Here is a 23504-nt window from a genome sequence, read left to right as displayed (position 1 = left end):
GTCACACGTGACTGCAGGCTTTGGCAGGTCTCGCCATCAGCTGTTTTACTTACACACCAAGTAGTGTGTCCTACTCCCATCTCTTTCCTTCTGTGCATTGGGCGGAGGAGGGACTGGGAGCTGGTGTCTTACCCTTTTGGGTGCATTTGTGCTGAAGGCCCCTTCGTTCACTTGCTGGAATGTCACCCTAGGAAGTCGCCTCAGAGCTTCGCATGACAGTATAATCGTATCTTACTAGCAGAGTATCGTCGTCTCACTGTTAACATACTAACTGTTATTACTGTACTAGTGTAATACTTCTGCTTTGCATCTGCTGTTCCTGGTAATGAAATAGTCCATCTATGCCTGAACCTGTGTCTGAATTGCCTTGGAGTTTTTTCTAGTAAAAACCTGAGTATAGGAAATAAGTTTAGTGAAGAAATACCTGCCTTCATTTGTGCCCTTAGTTGTGTTTTGGGTTTGTTTTTTTGTTTTTGGGTACTCCTCAACTGAGGATATTTTTCCACTGATTATTTTTAGAGAGAGTTGAAGGGAGGGGGAGAGTCAGAGAGAAACATCGATGTGAGAGAGACATCAATTAGTTGCCTCCCGCACACACCCTAGCCAGAGCCGGGGATCAAGCCTGCAATTGAAGTCTTGACCGGAATCGAACCCAGGACCCTTCAGTCCTTGGGCCGGCACTCTACCCACTGAGCCAAACCGGCTTGTTTGTTTGTTTATCACAGACGAGTGTGTGCGAAGTTCTCTCGGGCGACAGGCTCTGCAGTTGCCTGCTGTGTGGGGTGCGCAGAGCTGGGCTCCTGGGGGTAGAAGGCCACACCAGCACCCGCTTCCCAAAGTGAATAGTCAGCTGACGTTCTCTGAAGGCCTTGCTGGTACCTGCCATGGTGTTCATGAAGGTCTGTGTAGATCCTAGCTGCCTCACGGCCCGTCATGCATCTTGTCGAGGGCAGAGATATGTGACACGTGTGTACAGGTCCCGCCAACGACAGGTCCACGTGGCAGGTACGCTGGAGTTCGTGTGTAATCCCAGGTGTCTAAGCCGTCAGTCTGTGAGCACCTACAGTGTGAAAACAAATTGACCTACGTTCCTTCTGTTTAATCTCAAGATCCTAAAGCGCAGAGCCCTCATCTTCCTCAAACCTGCGTTTGTTTTTGTCCGAAAAGGCTGCTGGTAGAAGTGCAGTTACAACGTGGCTGTAGGTGAGAGCATCGCTTCAAACCATCACAAGGGGAGGTCTCGATCGGGGGCAAGTTTCTTTTTCCTTTGGTTTTTGAAGCAAGAACATGGATTGACCCTGTTCCACGCTGACAGGAGTTTCCATCCCCACCCCTCGGGGTGCTCACCCCTCGGGCAGGGTCTGCTCCCTTCCCCACTTCTCAGCAGGGATTCGCAGGTCTCATCTCACTTCACTGACCAAGCGGTTCCCCCCATCGTCCCTCTATAGGGCAGGACTTTAAAAAAAAATTTATTGATTTCAGAGAGGAAGGGAGAGGGAGATAGAGATGGAAACATCAATAATGAGAGAGAATCATCAATCGGCTGCCTCCTGCATGCCCCACACTGGGGACCAAGCCCACAACCCGGGCATGGCATAGGTCGACGCTCAACCACTGAGCCGTGCCAGCCTGGCTGTAGGGCAGGATTTAACTAAGTTAGTGAGAGAATAAACTCATAGAATATCACTAATGGCAGGTGGTCTTTGACCTGCCAACGTCACAGTGATGCTGATGCTTGCCGTTGCAGTTTTTAGCGTGGTGGTGGAGGCGGTGAGGCGTCTTGTGTTGGCATTGGACAAAAAGCCTGGTCTGTGCGAGCTGGGCAGGCAGCGAGAGCTCGTCATGTTGTATCTGAATTCTACCCTCAGCGACTGCTTTTCAGGTGAAGCCCAGCTAGGGTTACTGGCAGGAAGTCCGTATGATCCCTGGGCTAACAGCTGCCCTCAGGGCTCTGAACATGAGAGGCTCCTGTTTCATTCCAGCTCTTTCCCTAGTCGAGGGACTGGCCAGGCAAGTGCTCCCTGTCTGAAGGGCCAGCCTGCCCCCAGCCCTGCGCACACGTGTGCATGTGCCACTGAGGACCACGGTGTTAATGCGTGGAGTGTGCTCCACGAGGAAGTAGAATGACGTCGTCGTCTGGGCAAGAGATTTCCATTGTTAGAGAGTCGCTCAGTCCCCTAGTTCGACAGTGACCAGGATGGCACATTGAAGGCTTATTCCGGCTTTTCCGCGCTCAGGGCAATTAGGTGTGTATGGTGTTTGGGGCTCAGCGTTCATGCTCTATGGTCAGCGCTGGAATGCCGACCAGAGACGCTGGTTACTTGCTTCGTGGCAGACGCTGGGATGGCCCCGGTGTCGTCGGTGGGCCGGGTGGTCGCTGACCTCCTGGAGCTCCCAGCCAGTGGTCAGCCCGTGCCTGAACACATTTTGAACAAACTGGAATGCATGTATTTATATACTCACCAGAGGCCCGGTGCACGAATTCGTGCACAGGTGGGGTCTAATGGCTGCCGGCTGCCAGCCAGGTACTCCCTCCCTTCCCCTGGCTGGCCCCACCCCCTGGTTGAACTCCTGGACGAACTTCTGGTTGAGGGGACAATTTGCATACTACGCTTCTATTATATAGGATATTTGACACATATTTAACAGAAGATGGGCAGGAAGTAGGGTAAGAGGGAAGACAGTGGAGAAATGATAGCTCTCCACAAATATTTTATGCTTGTCAGGGAGATTAGATGAAGGCTGTGCTGTTTTGCAGGCAGAATTCAGCTCTATACGTTTAAGAATATTTTAACTCCGAGTCATTCAATCAACAAGCACAGTAAACCATCACTTAACATCGTTGTTAGGTTCTGCGACTTTAAGCAAAGCTACCTATACTATACTGTAAGCAGTTTTATGGTAGGCTGATCGATATAAACGAGTTGAGGTCCCTGATGTTGAAGGAATAAGACGTACTTCGAGCACCTGCTGTGCCTGATGACACCGTGGTAGCTGCTAGAGATGCAGCCCTTCCTGAACAGGCCACCTCTCTCTCGGTGTCACTTCCAGTCCAGTGAGGGGGCCCGCTCAGAGCTAATGGCACGGGGACACAGAACTGCAGCCGCTAAGTAGCAACGGGACCCGACCTGGCCTGGGACTCGGCAGTGGCGGGCGGGAAGCTTCTCTGAGGAAGTAGGTTTAAGCTGAGCCTTGAAGGGTGAAGACTTAGCTTGGGGGTCGGCAGGTCCTGAAATGGGGGTGTGTTTTGGCTGAGAGACTGAGAGGCCAGTGGGGGGTAGTGGGGGGAGGTGGTGGGTGCTGAGGCGATGCAGGCCCACGGAGGGCCTGGCACTGACTTCCAGCCTTGGGGCATCAGGAGTCACGCCCTGTGCCACACACTGTGCCCGGGGCTCCGGGACGCGTCGCCTCAGTCGCCGCACAGCCTGTGAGGAAGAGGCCATTGCTCTTCTCGCTGTGCAGATGGGGAGCTTAAGGTCAGACGTCAGAGACTTGGGATGCGGAGCCAGAAATTCCACAGCCAGTGATGGCAGAGCTTGACTTCAGCTCGCTGCTGACCACTCGTTTATCGCTCTAGCACCCAGACTGTTAAAGGAGAGGGTACGAGTTCTGCACAATCTAAAGAACTTCCCAGCGGCCAGCTGCTGGGAAATGCAGACGGGGGAGAGGCCCAGGGATTGTCCGTGTTCGTCCCGGGGAGAGCAGACCCCGCCTCTCAGGGCCGCAGTGGGAAGGAGGCGGAGCCAGGGGACCCTGGACTCCCTCTGCTGCCTCTGGTTCACTGTGCTGTCAGCTCATGTCCACATGTGTGTTTTCCCCCAGTGACCATGAGCGGCGCCAGGCTGACAGCACTGGAAACCGAATTACCAGCTGTCCTCAGAACAGGTAAGGCATCAGCTCAGTCCACTGGTGGGGGACAGAAGGGAGCCGCTCCCTCCCCTCCTTTGAGCACCCCCTGAACCACGGCCATTCTACATGTGCACACACAGTTCTTCATTGCACTTGCTAGGGCTGTCCGCCCCGCGGGGCACCGTGCCCTGAGGTGCTTGGGAAATATTTGAATGAGTTTAAAAAGGAGAGATGCTCCCTGGCTGGTGTTGCTAAGTGGTTAGAGTGATGGACTGCACACCGGAGTGTCTCGGGTTCAATTCCAGGTCAAGGGCACCTACCTGAGTTTTAAGTTCGATCCTCAGCCCCGGTCTTGGTGTGTGCGGGAGGCAACTAATCAAAGTGTCTCTCTCACATCAATGTTTCTCTCTCTCTCTTCCCTCCCTTCCTTCTACTCTCCAAAAATCAATGGAAAAAATATCCACCTGTGAAGATTAGCAAAAACAACAGCAACAAAAATAAAAATTCAAAGGAGAGATGTTCCAGTCACGGGACTCACTCCAAGAGCTTGTGCTTGAACTCCCGGGAGGGCTTTCTGGAACATCAGAAATCCTTAAACTTTGCTTACCTAAATGAAGACTCTCACACAATATTTCTTTTTTTCCTAGGGCCTAGAAAAGATGGTTAAATTTAGAATTTTAGGACCAAAGAGAAAAGCTTGTTGCCAAACGTGTCCTCTTGTGCTTTGGCTCCCGCAAAGCGTTAGGAAGGAGCAGGCTTCGGAAAGCAGCCGTGTAGCCTACGTTGTATTTACACTGAGCAGCAAGCTGGGTGTCCAGGCTGCTGGGCGGGCGCCATCTTTGTGTAGGACTGAGCTCCCGTCCCTCTGCCCTGGGCTCCTCTTTGGAGGACCGGCCCCGACAGCGCGGTCTCCGCGCGCAAAAGACAGCGTCTCGCGGGACTAGGCCAGTAAGCAGCACCGTCAATGGAACAAAACCGACCTTACGGACAACATTCTTTATTTATTTATTTATTTATTTTAATATATTTTATTGATTTTTTACAGAGAGGAAGGGAGAGGGATAGAGAGTTAGAAACATTGATGAGAGAGAAACATCGATTCAGTTGCCTCTTGCACACCTCCTACTGAGGATGTGCCCGCAACCAAGGTACATGCCCTTGACCGGAATCGAACCTGGGACCTCTCAGTCCGCAGGCCGACGCTCTATCCACTCAGCCACACCGGTTTCGGCACGGACAAAATACTTTAGATCGGAGCGTCCTCTGCTTTACCTGAAGTAGTGAGCACGGGGCTAGGCCGGTAGACGTGCTGCTGAGGGGTTACCTTCCGAGTGGGTGCCAGGTCTGCGCCCGGCGCTCCCCTTCCAGCGAGTGCTCTTCGTGCAGGGCCTGTGCCGAAGTGTGCCTGCCACCCTCTCACTCAGTCCTCAAGGAAGCAGCAACCCGGCAGGCTGGTAGTGTCGCACTTATTTTTAATTTTAATTTAAAAACTTTTTATTTTTATTTATTTTTTATTTTATTTTATTTTTTAAATTTCTTTATGGATTAAGGTATCACATATTTGTCCTCATCCCCCTATTCCCATCCCACACCCCTCCCCACGCATGCCCCCACCCCCCTGTTGTCCTTAACCACTAGTTAGGCTCATATGCATGCACACAAGTCCTTTGGTTGATCTCTCCCCTTTACCCCTACCCTTCCCTCCCCTCCCTCTGAGGCCCGACAGTCTGATCCATGCCTCCTTGTTTCTGGGTCTGTTCTTGTTCATCAGTCTATGTTGTTCATTATTTCCCCTAGATGAGTGAGATCATGTGCTATTAGAAATACATTTATAAGAACCAAAAATGAGACAAGCAATAATGGTTATGCTTACAGGCAAATGAATCAGTCTGTAGTGAGTTTCTTTCTGGGCCAACAGTTCTTTTGAGACCCAATTTCAATGTCCAACAGTTCCTTATGTGTACATGTCAGCACTGACATTTCAGTTCTAGATGGTGGACAAATGGTGGTAATGCAGGTCTGACTCTCTCTGGTTTGGTCCTGGGCAACCTGCAGTGATGCACAGCTGCTAACTGCTAGTATGACAAGGCGACGTCAGCGTCTCCCATCTCTGGACTGCTTCTCTTCTGTCTTCATGGCTGGAGTAGTCCTGTCGATTCCTCGCTGTTGCTGGAATCCACATAGTCTCGGAGTTGTTTTCTGAAAATATACAAACGTATTCTCGACCAAAAGTTAATAAAGGAATATTTTCTATAAATTTGACTTGGGATCCTATTTCATTTTTTGCCCAAATGATTTTCCTCTGGCTTGTTTTGACACCTTGTGTGTTTTTCATGGGTGTCTTGCTTTTAGCCTTACAATTAATTTTCTAAAGTATTAATTTTCTAGAGGTAATTTACTTACAGGATATTTTTCCTTACATGATATTCTTCTACTATGCCCCCCTTTTTTGATTTAAATGTTAGGAGGCTTTTGAAAATTTTATAATGTAGTCTTGATGGCTTTTAAATTTTAATTTTTTGCACTATAATATTACTGTTTTAGGTTCATTACATGGTGCACAATTTTATCATGAGATGAACTACCAATAAAAATTTTAGTTAACACTTTAGGAACACCTTTTTGTCCAGTACAATTAATTTTTCTAGAATATTCGCTTGTTTCAACTAGCTAATTTAAATTTGCCTGAAAACTTGGCTACTATTTTACTGTCAAATTTATTACTCTAACAACAATCTTATTTTACCCTGTAAATATTAGTGGAAAGGATTATTTGCCTTCTTGAGTAGGTCCTGAGCATTCCTGGTGGTAGGCTGGATTTAGATATCGTAAACCCACTTCCCCACACCATGGGTACAAGACAACTCAAACAATTCTTGGAGTGAGAGGGCAGCTGCTGTCGGCCAAGTCTCTGTCGGTCACCTGGGTCCTGATCTGAGCTGGGCATGGGAAGCACGAAGCAGCCATGGGGCAGGAGACCTCCCTCAGAAGGGGCTAGGGTTCAGGCCCCTGCAATGTTGGGGGGGTAATTTAAAAACTTTAAAATTAAATGCATTGGGGTGACATTGGTCAACGTGAACATACGGGTTTCAGGCGTCTTTACTTATAACTGTAATTATCCAGCTCCGCATGGTGACCTTGGTTTCTCTTCTCGGTTTTGAGCTCCTCTGTGATGCAGTCTTACCAGCTGTAAGGCTCCGGAGCCCTTTCAAGCTGACTTGCTTTGTGATTCACCTGTAAGATTGGTATTTCTGAGTGTGACCCAGCAGCTTCCTGTTTCATGATTTGCTATCAGAAATGCATTTAGACATTTTAGTTCATTTTTCTGGCTAATGAACTTCTGACTCAAAGAGCCAAATCAGTGACTATTAACCAGGTTATAATTAAATAAGAGTGTAGATGGTAGTAGTTAATGCTCTCGGGTTTTTAGGATCATTGTTACTCTAAACTTGGCATGCTGGGAGGAGTGAACTCTTTAGCACAGGGTTTCTCAAACAGCGCATGTATGTCACCCAGGTAGGGATTACCTGGGCTGCCTGTTAAAATGCAGGCTCCTGAGGCAATAAATGCAAATGGCTGCAAATGACATGTCTACTCCTTGGCCTGGGACCTTGGCCAGCTGTGTTCGCTTTACCACGTGACCTCGGCAAACTCATCTTTTTTGAGTGTCCATGTTCTCATCTGTAAAATAAGGGTAAGAACTGCTTACCTCAGACAGCAGCGATGAGGGTCAAAGCCACACGCTCGCGTACTGTCACATCGAAGGGCTTGGGGTTTGGGTCAGGCAGATCAGGGCTCAGCTTGCAGTTCTCCCCTGGTTTGCCTCTTGCTAGCTCTGTGACCCCGAGCGGAAGGCCTAACCTGTTCTCTCCCTACGCAAATGGGACCAAGACCACTCACACGGCTGTAGGAAAGGAGCGTGTTTGATGGTGTTCGTGGAAGGTGAGCAGCGCCTGTCGGACACGTGGTAGCTGTCATTACCTGGTTGGAAAACAGCTTTAGAGACCACAGTGGGAGAAATACATGTGTGTGCAGCCACGCTTGGCGAGTGAGCTGCTTTTCGTATGTAAAGATGGTGCCTTGAAGGTGAAGTTTGCCCTGATGCCCCTTTCCTGAGCCAACGGCATGAGGCGTGCACGCTCCAAATGGAGAAACGACGCCTGGTTCACACCCTGAGGACAGCACCTGTGTCCGTGGGTTATACATACATGCATGCAGGTTCTTTGGTTCATCACTTCGCACCAGCATTTTCTTCTTGACAATCGCTCCAGTGTCTCCTAGTAAAAGTGAGTGCAGCCGGTTAGGGCCTCGGCCCCTGAGGACAGCACCTGGGGCCCTAACTGGCTGTACTAACTTTAGACATTGGAGCGATTGTCAAGAAGAAGATGCTGGGTGGGAAGTGATCAACCAAAGAACTTGCATGCATGTATGCATAACCCATGGACACAGACAACAGGGTGGTGAAGGCCTGGGGAGGGGGTGGGCCTAGAAGGGGTCAATGGGGAAAAACGGGGACATATGCAATGCTTTCAACAATAAAGATTAAATTTTTAAAAATCAGAATTAAAAAAAATACTATGCTGTTAGTTCCTTTTCTGCAAATAGTTCACCTACTTTTACGCGCTGATTTGAAAAATAAACACTATCTTAGCCAAAACCCAAGGCGGAATCAGAAGTAGGAGTAACTGATTTGGTTCTTTTGTGAAGTTGCTGTGACAGTGGGTTCTGGCGTGTGGTGATTGGTTTCTCTCTGACCGTGGAACTCCTCTCTGTGGGTTTGTCACAGGCACGGGTATTCTCACGCCCGCGCGGCTCCCATGACAGCGTCTGCACACACTTGGAGGCATGGAACGCGTGCGCTGCTCTGCCTTCCAGGTAGTTGTTTGTGGGGAACGTGAGACTGTGGTCACACTGTCGTCTTCCTTTTTCTCAGTCTGGTAGTGGCACCAATGAAGAGCCTTCAGCGTCTGTAACGAACGTCCTGGACCCGGCACAGCACGTCTGTGTGGGAAAATGGCCCAACAAGCCAACCTCGGGGAGCTGCTCTCCATGCTGGACTCCCCGGTGCTGAGCGTGCGTGATGACGTCACGGCCGTCTTTAAAGAGAACCTCAATGCTGGTGAGCGAGAGCAGGTTCTTTTCAGCTCGTCTGCCAGTCGGCAGAGCGCGCCCTGAGCTGAGCGGAACCCTGCGGCTCAGCTGCGGTGTCACTTCTCGGGAGCCTTTAAACACCAGCGAAGAGCTCCCAGTGGTGGAACCGCTCTCGGTGTGTGGCCAGCTTCTCCGTGCAGAACATTCCGACGTGCACCCAGACCCAGACCTGAGAATCCCATAGGGAGCCCCACGCACCCAGCACCCAAGTTTCTGCCATTCTTTTTTAAAAATATTTTTTTATTGATTTCAAATGAGAAGAAGGGAGAGGGAGAGAGAGAGAGAAACATCAATGATGAGAATCATTGATTGGCTGCCTCCTGCATGCCCCACACTGGGGATCGGGCCCCAAACTCGAGCATGTGCCCTGACCGGGAATTAAACGGTGACCTGGTTCTGGTCATAAGTCGATGCTCAACCACTGAGCCACACCGGCCGGGCAAAATGAATTATCTTTTGTAATTAAAAAAAGCATTAGAAAAGAAACTAGCATTTCATGTGCTTATATGGTTATTTAGGCAAGTAAACTTGGTGTTGTCTTACGGTTAAACCTAAGTGAATGTAATGAAGCAGAGAGAGAGAGCTTTGTACGACTTTGGGTGACGTATAGAGAAACATTTTCTGGATTTTGTGACACGTGGTAGCCGTCATTACCTGGTTTGGAAAATAGAGCTTTAGAGACCACAGTGGGAGATTTGAGGTAAGTGTAGAATGTTAAAGGAAGTAACTATGGGAAACCACCCTTTCTTTATTTAGACCGTGGTCCGATGCTTGTGAACACCTTGGTGGATTATTACCTGGAAACCAGTTCTCAGCAAGTATTGCACATCCTGACTACCTTGCAAGAGCCACACGATAAGGTAACTGCAGGTACAGAGCGGAGCGTGGGAGGCGTTCTCCCGAGAGGGGTGCTGGCTTCTCCGTGCACCCACATGCAGGCTCCGGAGCTCGCCCCTCCCCCAACCTCTGCCTCCACAGGGCCTTGTTCCCAGGTGTCTCCCCATGTCCCCCGAAGGACCTGTGTCTCCGGAAAAGTTTACAAAGTGAGATAAATTCCAGAGGCTTTTTCAAATCTTGCTGTTTAAAAAAATCATGGAATCCCAATACTAGAATGGTACAGTGCCCCTTCAATTCATAAAGTACCCCTAAACCCATGCTTTAAGTAGGGTTTTTCAGCTTCTAATTAATGTGGGGAAATCTTAACGGGACTAATGATGAGTCCAGCTTCCCAGCTCTTGGAGGGCCCTTACGTTTTGCTTAGCAGAGCACTGTGACGGCAGACTTTGGGGCGTCTTGAGGTCGCAGGCTGGTGACTTTCCCAGAATATGAAGACCTTGCCGTCTTGTTCTTTTCGCTCTGGGCTGAATGTTAACTTGCGCTACCACCTGATCTATGTTTGGGGCCGCACCAGGCGGCCGGGCTCCTGTGGCAGTGAGGGAGCCCCAGCAGGCCCTCACAGCTTCAGCGCCGCAGGCTGGGCGTGGTGACGGTAAGAGGCGGCCTGTTTGTCCTCAAGAGGAGGCCTCCCTGCCTCCCCCGCAGACCTGTGTCATGGGACCCCTTTTCAGGAAGTGCAGGCTGTCCTCTCTCAGGCCATATGGGTCAGTGTTTTGTTTGCCAACATGATTTAAATCTTGAACTTGACCTCTGTACCTGTGTGACCCTTGCTCTACATATTGGGAAGCCTCGGGGGCCGGGGGTCCATCCACTGGCCTTTGTGTGGGTCTCGTACATGCATCTGAGGGTCTCCCTTGGTTCCCTTGACCCACCCCCCCAGCTTTACTGAGATACATTTCCCTGTTCTCTCACACTTCCAGCATCTCTTGGACAAAATGAATGAATATGTGGGCAAAGCCGCCTCTCGGTTATCCACGCTCTCGTTACTGGGACACGCCATCCGGCTGCAGCCGCCCTGGAAGCATAAGCTCTCTCAAGCACCTCTCTTGCCTTCTCTGCTAAAATGTCTCAAGGTACGCCGCGTGTAAGAACTCGAACGAAATGGCTTTGTGCGTGTCGTTTCTGAAATGTTGAGTCACTTCAAGCAAGCGCGCTAGATTTTAAGCTTGAGAGTTTGAAAACTCCAGGCATTTGGTGTTTCTCCGAGTGCAGAGTTGGGACTGAGGCCGTTCTCAGGGCATCACTGATGCCCAGTAGCTTTTGTCCAAGCAGATACGGTAACGTTTCAGGCAGGTTGGTTCTCTTTCCCAAGCCTCTTCGGTGCCATCCTTGGCGAGCCTTCCCTCAGGTGAAAACATGCCAGCTCGTCTTTGGGAAGCCCGTTCCCAAGCTCCTGTTAGCTAATAGAGTGAGGCCTCAAAGGCCCGTTGCCATGGACGCGCGGCTGTCTCTGCCTTTGCGCCGCCCGGAGTGCTCCTGCGCGGCAGTCGCACTTCCAGAGAGCCTGATGACTTGAGCGCCGGCAGGGGCTGGCTGAGCTACGAGGGCTCTTCGTTAATCTGTTCCAGTTCCTGGACTGGTTTCTGGCGGGGAGGGAAGGACACGTGGTTAATGTGAAGTGCTCGCTCCTCCCAGAGACATGGTCGTGCCGGAGTATGTATCGCGGGCTCGTCGGCACAGCACCCTGCAGAGGGGCTCGTGTCTCTGCCAGTGAGGGGACTGGCTGCTTTAGGGTCCCTGGGGGTGAGTCCCAGGGAGACACATTGAAGGTGTCATAAAAACATGCATGTAGTATTAGGGGAAAATAGGAACAGTTTTACCAACTTACTCAATTTTTAAATCTTCACCCAAGGATATGTGTTTATTGATTTTTAGAGAGAGAGGAAAAGAGAGAGAGAGAGAAAAACATCGATTGGTTGCCTCTCATACATGCCCTGTTGGAGCCCCAATAGGGTATTGAACCCACAACCTAGGCATGTGCCCTGATTGAGAATCAAACACAAAGCTTTTTGGTATACGGGATGATGCTTTAACCCATCGGCCACCTGACCAGGGCAATAACTTAATTTTTTAAGCTATTGGGTTGATGAGGAGATAATCCAGTTTTGAGGCACCCCATTTAATTTAGAGTCCAAAACGACTCATCTTTTCCAAAAAAATTACTTGAAAATTACTCGTGGGCTGTTACCCAAGCCTTCAGTTAGGGTGTTATAAGACGAGGGTTAATCCTCTCTCCTGGAACTCATACGTTCTCCTACCAGCATTTTCTATTCTCATCAGTAGATGGCTGCCGTAACAAAGGGACGGGCTTGATGTGAAAACTCAGTATATGTAACACTTCCTTTCCAGACTCATAGATTCCTTGTTAAGTAGGAATAATGAGGGTCTTAGCCTTCACGGGCGTCTTGGTTACTATCTTGTTTCTTAAATCCGAATTCCAGTCCCTTGGCAAACAGCCTTGATGTGGTCAGGGGCCAGGGCTCAGTACCATCGGCATCAGGGTCCTCGTGAGCCCACAGTGAGCGACTCGCTGGGTAGGAGGTAGACACGGTCAGAGGCCACCGTGTCGCCTTTATTTGCTGGTTTCTAAGCTCCGTGAAGGGGAGCCGTTGAGGACCGTGTTAGTGCCGTACTAACTTGGTCTTAAGTTCCACTTCTGTTGTGATCCTTTGAAAAGTGTGACTTGTCAGTGTGTAGTGGTTTTTTAATTGACTGTAAAAAGGTAAGCATTTTAGGATTTGGCTGCATGAACGAAAACAGCTGCACTCCTCTGTTCTGCTAAAAAGTAGCCTCTCCTGCTTCCACGTCCTCGGGCTTGAGGAGTGGGCGTCGCCCCATGCAGGTTAAGCTGCCCCGGGATGCGGGTGGGGTGCGTGGTTCCCGCGCCAGCTCCTGCAGCCAGCGGCCCTCAGCAGCTCCTGCGGAGTCGGCCGCAGTGCTGTCCCTCCAACCTTCGGGCCTTAGGGCGGGGCTGAGTCAGCGAAGCTCTCATTGGCCCCTGGTCCTCAGCACCTCGTGGCGCAGCCCTGCACCCACAGGTGTTTCTTCTCGCGCCCTTTCCTTCGCAGGTGGACACTGATGTCATCGTCCTCACGACCGGCGTCCTAGTGCTGATCACCATGCTGCCCATGATCCCGCAGGCAGGCAAGCAGCACCTCCACGACTTCTTTGACATTTTTGGCCGGCTTTCGTCGTGGTGCCTGAAGAAACCAGGTAACTCCTCGTGCCTGTCAGGCGGGTGCTCTCACTGCCGAGCAGGCGGTGAGCGGTAAGGGAAGGACGCGCCGACTTCTGTCGCTGGCATGGGTGTTGTCAGCAGCCAGACGAGGGACTAGCTGGCGGTGTCCGCTGCAGGCAGAAGCCAGGCTGCTGTGCGACGCCTTTCTTCCCTTGGCTTAAAGGGTTCCTCTGAGACGCCGAGTGGTAGGAGGGAGAGCTCCCTGCCTCTCGGCGACCCCTGCCGGAGCGGGACGTGCTTGCCTCAGGGCACTGTTCTGACAGGACACAGGCCCCTGGCCCAGGACCTGGTCCCGTGTGTGTGGGAGGAGGGAGGACGCTGCCCGTCCCCACCCCCGCGCTCGTTCCACATGCAGTGGACGTGGGAACCTCGGCAGGCAGCGCGCTCTGTCGAGAGGCCTCCAGCTGTGAGCGCGTGAACTTCCCGGCACGAGGTGTGCACTTGAAAGGACGAACCCGGCTCCAGCACAGCCGTGGGGCCGGGGGCGGAGTCGCCTCTGGGGCAGGCTGGGCTGCTTTCTGTCCGAGGGAGACTTGGGGTTCCCACCGGTCCAGGCGGGGCTGGTGAACTGCGTGTTCTTCCTTCCACTCTCAGCTCTTGTGAAGCGAATGGCAGGACAGTGTGCGTGGCTGAGACCGCTGCTGGTTTTAAAGGTCCTCACGCACCTGGTCACATGTTTAAGCCTTGCCGGGCACCACGCACAGTGCCAGGCACTGAGCACAGAGGCTGCCGGCATGCCGTTCTCGGGAGCAGCTGAGCCGGGCAGGGGCAGGGGCAGGAGGATGGGGTCGGCGACTGTCCGCAGGCGGCCCGGTGTGGGGAGGCGTCCGGGGTCCCTTTGGAGGGATGACGGAGAGGAGGCAGAGGTAGCTCAGTCAGAGCCTGAGGGTCGCTCCACGAGAGGGCGTGTATCCGGGGGCCACAGGGAGCCACCGATGGATTTTCAGGGTGGCTGGCGTGCTCACACTTGCGTTGTAGAAAACCACTCTCACTCTCGGGGGGCCAAGGGGGCGTGTCCGTGAGCAAGGAGTCAGGCGGCAGCTTTGGGCTCGTGTCTGCCGGGCGCACGTCAGCCTGTGTCTGGCTGAGGCTCCTGGACGCCTCCTTTCCAGGCCACGTGGCGGAAATCTACCTGGTCCATCTCCACGCCAGTGTCTACGCCCTCTTCCATCGCCTCTACGGGATGTACCCTTGCAACTTCGTCTCCTTCCTGCGCTCCCACTACAGCATGAAGGAGAACCTGGAGACCTTCGAGGAAGTGGTCAAGGTAAACGGCAGCCGTGTGGCCAGGCGCACTTACTACTTGGTGTTAGATGTGGAGGGGAGTTCCGAAAAGAGAACCCTGCCCCAGCCCAGGGCCCCACCCTCCGCCTTGATGGCCTTGCCTGTCATGTGCTGTGTGGCCCTGTGACGGGCCTTCACTTCACGGCGTCCAAGCTCCCCCTGTCGCAGCGGGCGTCAGTCCTCGTTCCTCTTGACTGTCAAATACTGTCCTGTTGTGTGGCGATAGTTAAGCCTTTCCTTTGTCACCCGGACCCTTCTAGCCAATGATGGAGCATGTGCGGATCCACCCGGAACTGGTGACCGGATCCAAGGACCATGAACTGGACCCTCGGAGGTATGGAAACCCCCGGATATTTCTCAGGCTCTGGCGAGATCGCAGTGGGGTGGGGGACGTCCTCTCGAGAGGTCATTGGGGAGAGTGGGTTCTGCTCCTGGAGTCAGTCCCTGGAGAGGACTCGTGCAGGGAAAGCTCCCGGGCGTCTGAACCGCTCCTGAGCAACAGGGAATGGGAATCCCACTCAGCAGCGTGGAGGCCGCTGCGGTGCCCCGGGGCGTGTGGCTGCAGCCAGCGGGCTGGGAAGGTCTGGAGGTGGAGACGGGGCCCCTGGTCCGTCCTTCTGCTCCGCCAGGCGCTCCCTTCCTCCGAGGAGAAACAGCCTGATTTGAGGATCCCAGGCAGGGGCAGGGGCAGGGGCAGGACCGAAAGGGGGACGGGATGGAACTCTGCTGCCCGGGCCGTGAGAAGCCCCTGTCCCTCCGCCCCTTTCCCGCCGGCAGCCAGGCCTGGGCCCGGGCCTCGGTCACCTTAGAGCCGCTCCCTGTGAGGTCCACGGAGAGAAGCACAGGAAGGGTGTGCGGCGCGTGATGGTAACACGAGCAGACCTGTGGGCACCACCCGCTTAGAAAAGGGCGCCGCCCCTGTCGCAGCCACCTTCCCTCATTCCCTGTCCCACCTCAGCAGCCACTGCTCTTGCTTTCTTGTTAATGGGCCCCTTTCCCTTCCTGTAGTGTGGTCACACGTATTGTTTCCTCCAGAAACGAATCAGGAGCAAAGCCCGGCTCATAGAAAGGTAGTCTCGTCACTGTCCAGCGAAGGGCCCCAGGGGAGAGCCAGGAGGGTCCGCGTCCTGGTCCGGCTTTCCCTTCCTCAAGAGTTTACAGGAGCCGCTTCTGGGGAGGTCCGTGGGCAAGATCACGAGAGTCCCGGGAGACAGGCCTACCTGTCAGAGCGCCGGGCAGGTCTGAGCGAGGACCAGGAGTCGGTGTGCTGCCGAAGGAATGGCCGAGGGAGGAGAGCGCTGTGTGCGGAGTCCTGTGGGACGGAGGCGTGTCCTCGCTGATGCAGGCACAGGAGGAGAGTGGGGCTGCTTCAGTGTGAGATCAGCGGGCGAGGTGCAGGCGAGTTGTCCAGGGCAGGGTCTCCTGCACGCTCTGCCCTCCGTTCAGAGCATCCCGGGGCAGCGGCCGTAGTGACGTCTGCTCTGACCTCACAGGTGGGCTCCTGCGCCTCGCACAGCTCACCTCACGCGCCGGGCCTTTCCCCGTGGCTCTCCTCAGCGCGGCCTCCGTTTCCTGGTCCCACGCCGTCTTTCTCGGCTTGCTCTGTTGCATTGGAGCACCGCCTCCGGAGCTCTGGGAGGACGGGTGCAGGTCTGGCTGGGCGGAGACCTGCAGGTCGGAGTCACTCTCACTCGGCAGTTGGGAGGCGTTGTCCGGTGCCCCTGCTCCCAGCGCTGCTGCGGACACGGCCTCTGACTCTCGCCCTCTGTCGGCTGGGTGTCCTCGGGGGCCTGCGAGCCTTGCCTTTGTTTCCTGGGATTTCCCAGTGCTGTCCCTTGGTGAGTCGTTCTCATTGGCCGGTCTGGGAGCTCTGTAGGTGCTAGGAAATGCTCTGTTTATGCGTCATTTCCTTGCCTCCATCGTCTCTGTCTTTTTCTACGACTCCTGACATTGAATTGGGACCCCCGACATGGTTCTCTGCTCTTTCCTACTCGCCCGTTGCTTCTCTGCTCTTTTGTTTTATTCCCTGAAGATGTCCTATCGTTAGTTTTTAATCCTTCTGCTATAGCCATTTCTCCCACCCCGTTCTTGATACCCGGGAGCTGTTTCAGTTCCCTGAATGCTCCTTTTTTATAGTCGCCTGATTTTGTTTTTTAATTTTTTAAATAATTCTTTATTGTTGAATGTGTTACATATGTCCCCCTTTCCCCCCATTGGCCCTCTCCAGCTCCCCACCCCCCGCCGTTTTTGTTTTTGGATGCAATCTCTCATGTCTGTGAGAATGTTGAGAGTTGGCTTTTTCCAGGGCTTTTAGGAGGTTGTACGTTGGGTGTGAGTGTTCAGTCTACTCTATTAACTTGGAGCTTCCTGGGTCAACTTAGAGAGCCTCCCTCGCCTCGATAGGCTTTCGAAGAAGCTCTAACTCAGAAGGTAAGACACCAAGGCAAAGAGGACAAGGAGCTGGAAACAGTGAGCATACAGAAGCAGCAGGAAAGTCAGCAGTGGCTACAGGGAGGAGAACAGCCAGACTAAAGACAGACCCCTCGAAAATGAAAACGGGTATCCAGAGCAAACATGCAGCGACAGAACGGGAGAATAGCTGCGCCGTCCCAGGGAGCAGTCAGGACGGAGAGGAGAGGCCCGGGAGAAGGCTGGGAAACGGGCGTCCGTCCAGGAGCCCGGCGTCCAGCACAGCTTTAGAAAGCGGGGAAGCTCGGTGGGGGACAGACGCGAAAGAAGTGATAGAAGAAAGTCTCCAATGCAGGGACAAGTAACACCAACGGTAATTGGAGGACATGATTTCCAGATCAGAGGACTTGGTTGGTGTTCAGCTTAATCAACGTAAAAGAACGCTGCCAAGGTTCAGTGTTGTGACACTTCAGACACCAGAGAGAAACCTCTTAGGGAAAAACAGAGCCAAGCAGTAAGGACCAGACACCAGAATGGCGGTGGCTTCTGAAACACCTTCAAAACGGAGAGAAAGGGCTCTCTCCCAGCCGGGTTGCCTGGTGGGTGTGGGCGTTTTAGATTTGCCCCCATTGACCCTTTCTCCCCTGAGCACCGAGCACGGTTTCACCAGAGTGCAGGTGAGGTCCAGGGGCGTGGGACGGGTTTCTAAACCCTGCGCTGGCTTTAAACTGTCACATGTCATTGACTCTAAGATGCCGTTGAACAACAGGCTGTACTTGTATTTTACTAGCACACCCGAGAAAGAAAAAATACCAAATAAACCAACCTGTGGCTGGCTAGCCTGTGCCCCCAGTTTCAGAGCTTACAGTATGGAAAGTCCCTGTAAGAATCCAGAAGTTACCGGAAGTGCATCTATTGCTCTGGTTGAGATAAAACATCCCTGCCACATGCACTTCATTGTCTTCTCTAAGGTCCGTCTGTGTGCGTACATGTCCTGACTCTTGCTCTCACGTAATCACTTTCCAGCCGCTGAGAATGTGGGGAGGAGGCTAGCAGCCGTGCCACAGGTGTCACAGGCTGCCAGGAGACCCTCCCCTGCACCGACCCGAGAGGCTGCGTAGGGACCCCAAGGCCCTGCCTCTAGGGCAGCTGCCTGAGGCCCCACAGCCGGCTCTTTCCTGTGTGTGATACCACAGTCCCCACATCTCAGCGAGGCTGAGCGGCCTAGGCAGTGGTCGGCAAACTCATTAGTCAGCAGAGCCAAATATCAACAGTACAACGATTGAAATTTCTTTTGAGAGCCAAATTTTTTAACCTTAAACTCCTTCTAACGCCACTTCTTCAAAATACACTCGCCCAGGCCGTGGTATTTTGTGGAAGAGCCACACTCAAGGGGCCAAAGAGCCGCATGTGGCTCGCGAGCCACAGTTTGCCGAACACGGGCCTAGAACCATTGCATCGGGCAGATGTTTCCTCGGGGAGCCGTGGCGCGGCCGGGGCTGCCGGGCTGTTCTCCGTAAGCTTCGGAACACGGAGGCGAGAGCCTCTGGGGGTGACTGGTTACCTAGAAACACGGAGAGCAGATGCTGTCCACAGGAGGACCGTTCTACCTGAGCGAGCAAAGGCGTTCGCGCCTCCACTTAGCGCATTTGGCAAACACCGACGAAGTAAGAGAGGAAAGGAACACACCATGTCTTGTTCTTCTCATTTGAATTATTAGTGGGAGCATATCCGTTTGTGTATCTCTGAGTAGTTTTGTTTGTTTGTTTGTTTGTTAAACATATTTTCATTGATTTTAGAGAGGAAGGGAGAGGAAGAGAGAGACACATCAGTGATGAGAGAGAATCATTGATCGGCTGCCTCCTGCACGCCCCCTACTGGGGATCCAGCCCACAACCCAAGCATGTGCCCTTGACCAGAATCGAACCCGGGACCCCTCAGTCCGCAGTCCAACGCTCTATCCACCGAGCCACACCAGCCAGGGCTCTGAGTAGTTTTGTTTCCTTTACTCGTGTAAGATTATATCCTGAGCATTTGCTGTCACTTAATCTTCGAAAGCATGATTTTTAAAGCCAGCTTTAGTATGGTATAACTTAGATACAGTAAAGTTCATCCGTTTTGTTCCGTTTTGACAAAAGGCTCACTCGCAGTAGAAGAAAGTCCCGTTGCCCAGGAAGCCCCTTCCAGCCCGCCCGCCCTCTTGGCGACCACGGACCCGCTGACAGGGTCTCAGTCTTTCCTCGGCAGAGGCTCTGGCTGGACTCGGGGTGCTTCCTCCCTTCTTCCCATCACGGGCTGTGCTGTGCTGTGCTGACCCGGTGCACATCGCCACGCGTGTCTCTCTCCGTGGGCCGTGCTCTCAGCAGCAGAACTGCGGCTCCCAGACCAGAGCCCTGAGACAGTTCTTTACGTTTCCGGTGGCTGGCTCCAGGGCTGGGACTTGCTGCGCCGTGTTTGCGGCCTGAGGATGGCTTGGAATCCCAGCACTTTGACCAGGGCCCTCAGTCACGCTCAGCTCCCTGGCAGCCTCCAGGCCTCCCTGCTCTTTGATTGCCTTCGTTCCAAAGGAGATTTCCCCGGCGGCTGCTCTGCGTAGTGTGTGTTCTGTTTTGAGCCAGGCCTAGTCTTTTGTTGATGAAGTTTTTCTTTCAGTTTAGTGCCTGGTAGATTGATAAACCACTTTAAACGGGGAGGATATAGGTTTGTGAAATGAATGCCTAATTTCTGGTCAGTACTTCTTGGGCTGGTGTGGCTCTGCCTTGTTCTGTGCTAATCACGGGTCAGTGGCTGGCTGGAGTTAGCACGCGTATGTATTTGATTGATTAAATGGATTACAGCTTGCCCTGGCCGGTTTGGCCCAGTGGATGGAGTGTCAGCCTGCGGACTGAAGGGTCCCAGGTTCAATTCTGGCCAAGGGCATATGCCTGAGTTTCGGGCTCGATCCCCAGTGGGGGACGTGCAGGAGGCAGCCAATTAATGATTCTCTCTCATCATTGATGTTTCTACCTCTCCCTCTTCCTTCCTCTCTGAAATCAATAAAGAAATATATATTTAATAAATAAATAAATGGATTACAGCTTGCATTTCTTGACGTTCTTTGCCTTTTACAGGTGGAAGAAGTTAGAAACCCATGATGTTGTAATCGAGTGTGCCAAAATCTCTCTGGACCCTACAGAAGCCTCGTATGAAGATGGCTATTCTGTGTCTCACCAAAACTCAGCCCGCCTGCCCCCTCGTTCAGCCGACGTCACCGCAAGCCCTTACGTGGACGCACAGAACAGCTTTGGTAGGAGGGACTCCGGTACTTCCCTGCCTCCCGCGTTGGCCTGGGACGCATTGTTGATTTTTGTTGACTTTCTTTTTCTTTTCCTAGAAGAAGACTTGGGTCAGCTCCTAGGAGCGGCTTCCCAAATATTTAAAATTGGAATTTGCCCCCATTTCTGCTGATTAATTCCTCCTTCAAGTGTAATTTAGGCCCATGTCCTCGGTCTCCTGCCTGATCATGTGCCAGCAGACTTGCTGTGTCTGCGATGCTTAACAAGGAAAATGGATTTAAGTGACTTCTAGGCTCCTGTGCGTAAGGGAGTCTTCCTACTTTTCTGGCACGTGTGAGGCCCTCTGGGCCGCAGCACTGACGTGTGCCCGGGTCTGCCCGGAGTGGAATTGGGTTGGTACAGAGTCCAGGCTGCTCTGTAGGCAGCCCCCCTGGGGCATCGGCCCGGCCCTGCCTCCTCACGTTTCCTGCAGACCCCCTGCACTCATTCCCCAGGATGCCAGGGCCCTCAGATATTCTTTAAATGTAGAGAACGGAATATTGTTGGAAGTTGAGAAGACGTATTTTTTAAACAAATTTAATTTGAGAGAGAGACACCGAAGCATCATCCCACCATCCAGGCATTCGTCGGTTGCTTCTTGTCTGTGCCCTGACTGGGGACCCGCCCCCGGTGGTGCGCCAACCAGCTGAGCCCCAGCGAGGACGAGGTGGCCCGGTGTTCTGTCGGCACAACCGGGCCACACAGCGAGGCGTGCGCTCTCTCCCTTTCGTTGCAGGGAGCGTGACTTCCACCCCTCACTCCGCGTCCCGGCCGATATCCAGCACGCCAGGGCAGCTACCTCCGCCTCTGAGTTCCCCTGCGCCACGGCTGTCAGCCGAGGCCCCGCAAGTACGGTCCCAGGGTGCAGAGTGCGCCCGTTGCTTCTCTGCTCGCCGCCGGCGCGGGCCATTGGGGTCGGGCGTTAGCACGTGGTCGGGGAAATCTCACACTGCTCATTTCAGAAAGTTGTTTGTAAGGATGGGTTACATTAGCAAAACCCACTTGGGTTTCTCTGGGAGTCTAGACTTACAAATGCAACGTGTCTCTTGATAGAGCTTTAATGAGGTGCCTCTTTCTAGTTGGAAGTGGCCACCGCCCGGGGACGTACACGTTGGGTGAGTGGTCCTTGCTCATCCCAACACGCTTCCTGACTTCCCAGGCTACTACTCTCTGGAGCCCATCTCTGGTGTGCGGCATGGCCACGCCTCCCACTTCTCCTGGAAACGTGCCGCCTGACTGCTCCCAGCCCTACAGTAAAGCCTTTGGTGCCCCTGGTATGTCTGCCGCGGGTGGGTTTGGGTGGTGGGGGTGGGCCTGCCATTTATGACCAGGAACAGCCTCGGGTCTGACTGTGTTTGGGGACTTGCCGCAGTGAACCTGATGTTGACACTGATGCAAACCTCGGGGGCTTCCGGAACATGTAGAGTGAACCTAGAAACAGCCTGGCCTGGATTCCCCACGAATGATCTCTGGCAGCTCTCCTCACGGCGCCAGGCCGCCAGGACCGCGGCAGCTCAGCAGTCCGGCCCAGTGACTGTGCGCTCTGCCCTTGTCTCCGAGCAGGTGGAAAAGGAACTCCCTCGGGAACCCCGGCGACCTCTCCTCCGCCCGCCCCGCTCTGCCCTTCGGATGACTGCGTGCACGGCCCGCTCCCCCCGCCCACAGCCACACCCCCCCGGAAGGTATGCTCGGGTCGCCCTCTGCCCTAGCACCGTGGCTGCCTGCTCACTCACTCTGTGAAGCCTCTCATGCCCGATAGCGCTCCCCCTGAAATGCGGTGGCCTTAAACAGCACCTGACCGAGCAGCCAGCAGCTCTCCACGCGGGGCAGCTGGCGCGGGCCTGGAGCCCTTCCTGGAGCCCGCGGTCAGAAGTGCTGGCGCAGTGATACTAAGCTGTCCTTTGCCCCTTGACGGCGTGGAACTCCTGGTATAGAAACGGTGGTGAGCGCCCGGCCCCGCAGCGCGAGTCAGCAGGTGCCCACCTGTCCTGGCAGGCGTTACAGTCTTCTTCCTGGACTGTTTGTTTCTGTTGAAAAGAAAAGCCAAAACACTAACGTAAGAATATTCTGTGGGAAGCAGTGAAAGTCGTTAACCAGATCGTGGCCTTCGGGAACATGATTGTGTAACTCTGACGGAAGGGGACGTGCACATAGCACTGCTCACACCAGGTGGCGTGACCTCAGGCACCGTGCGAGGGAGGGTCAGGCCAGAGCTGACCCGGCGCTTTTCCTCCCGAAGCTCCGGTTTTATCGGAGAGCTGGCTGGCACTGGTATTCAGACCTGAGTGTGGCCAGCAGTTAGTTTGTTAAAGATGCACTGAGCCTGTCTCTTCAAGATAAACAACTGACAGTATTTGTTGCCAGTGATAAAATCCAGCTCCAGGTGAAACTGGAATATTAAGACACTGCATCCGCCCCTCAAGCTGATAGCTTCCCCTGGTCTCACGTGAGATGGAAGGTCTCGGGAAGCTTGGCTAGGCCTTCGCGTTGTCAGCATGGGATGGTGAATTGTTTCAGCTGCATGACTCCGTGAGCCAGTCTCTGCCAAATGCCCAGAGATCGATGCTCTAGCCCAGTGGTCGGCAAACTGCGGCTCGCGAGCCACATGCGGCTCTTTGGCCCCTTGAGTTTTAGCAAAGGCCAGCTTAGGAGGACCCTAATTAAGTTAATAACAGTGTACCTACCTATATAGTTTAAGTTTAAAAAATTGGGCTCTCCAAAGAAATTTCCATCGTTGTCCTGTTGATATTTGGCTCTGTTGACTAATGAGTTTGCCGACCACTGCAGTCTAGCCTCATGCGTGGTGAAGGCGCTTTCGTGTACATGCCAGGCAGGCGGTGGATAACACGCATACGGGGCATGAATGGCCATGGCTTCAGATTTCACACCGTAAATAACCCTAGGAAGTAACCTTGTCAGGTGTGGGTGCGACATCAGAGATGTTACCCCCAGTCTGTTAACATAGTTTACTTCTAACCACTGCTTGTTGGGGTCCCAGCTTTTTCTTCACGTTTCGCCAGAACGCCGTATGCAGCAGACGGAAGGCAGAGGCAGCGGGAGCGCCCAGCTGCTTCCCTGCAGGGATCAGAGCAGCTGCAGGAACGGACAACAGCTCCGCTCGCCTCATTCATTCTTGTTTTAAGCGAATTAATGAATATTCTTTTTTTAAAATACATTTTATTGATATTTTACAGAGAGGAAGGGAGTGGGGAGAGAGAGTTAGAAACATCGATGAGCGAGAAACATCGACCAGCTGCCTCCTGCACACTCCCTACTGGGGATGTGCCCGCAACCAAGGTACATGGCCTTGACCAGAATCGAACCTGGGACCCTTGAGTCCGCAGGCCGACGCTCTATCCACT

At 53.2% G+C, this 23504-nt stretch overlaps 1 protein-coding gene across 4 annotated transcripts in view; it reads left to right on the top strand.

Annotated features, from left to right (window-relative positions):
* TSC1 (TSC complex subunit 1) overlaps positions 1-23504 on the top strand; it is a 38818-nt gene that overhangs the window by 5758 nt on the left and 9556 nt on the right. For 2 of the 4 annotated variants that reach the window (XM_054726957.1, XM_054726955.1), the window contains exons 2-12: positions 3823-3885; positions 8783-8968; positions 9757-9860; positions 10818-10970; positions 12966-13110; positions 14248-14402; positions 14680-14753; positions 19939-20114; positions 20879-20991; positions 21302-21416; positions 21706-21824. In XM_054726957.1, coding sequence (XP_054582932.1) covers positions 8863-8968; positions 9757-9860; positions 10818-10970; positions 12966-13110; positions 14248-14402; positions 14680-14753; positions 19939-20114; positions 20879-20991; positions 21302-21416; positions 21706-21824 — 1260 coding nt within the window. In that variant the 5' untranslated portion in view covers positions 3823-3885; positions 8783-8862. Of the gene's footprint in view, positions 1-3822; positions 3886-8782; positions 8969-9756; positions 9861-10817; positions 10971-12965; positions 13111-14247; positions 14403-14679; positions 14754-19938; positions 20130-20878; positions 20992-21301; positions 21417-21705; positions 21825-23504 lie in introns of all 4 variants that reach the window. The other 2 variants (XM_054726956.1, XM_054726954.1) reach the window with 1 other exon arrangement.

Source organism: Eptesicus fuscus, chromosome 15, assembly GCF_027574615.1.
Source record: "Eptesicus fuscus isolate TK198812 chromosome 15, DD_ASM_mEF_20220401, whole genome shotgun sequence".
In the NCBI taxonomy this organism is placed as follows: domain Eukaryota; kingdom Metazoa; phylum Chordata; class Mammalia; order Chiroptera; family Vespertilionidae; genus Eptesicus; species Eptesicus fuscus.
This window is presented reverse-complemented; position numbering and strand designations above follow the sequence as displayed.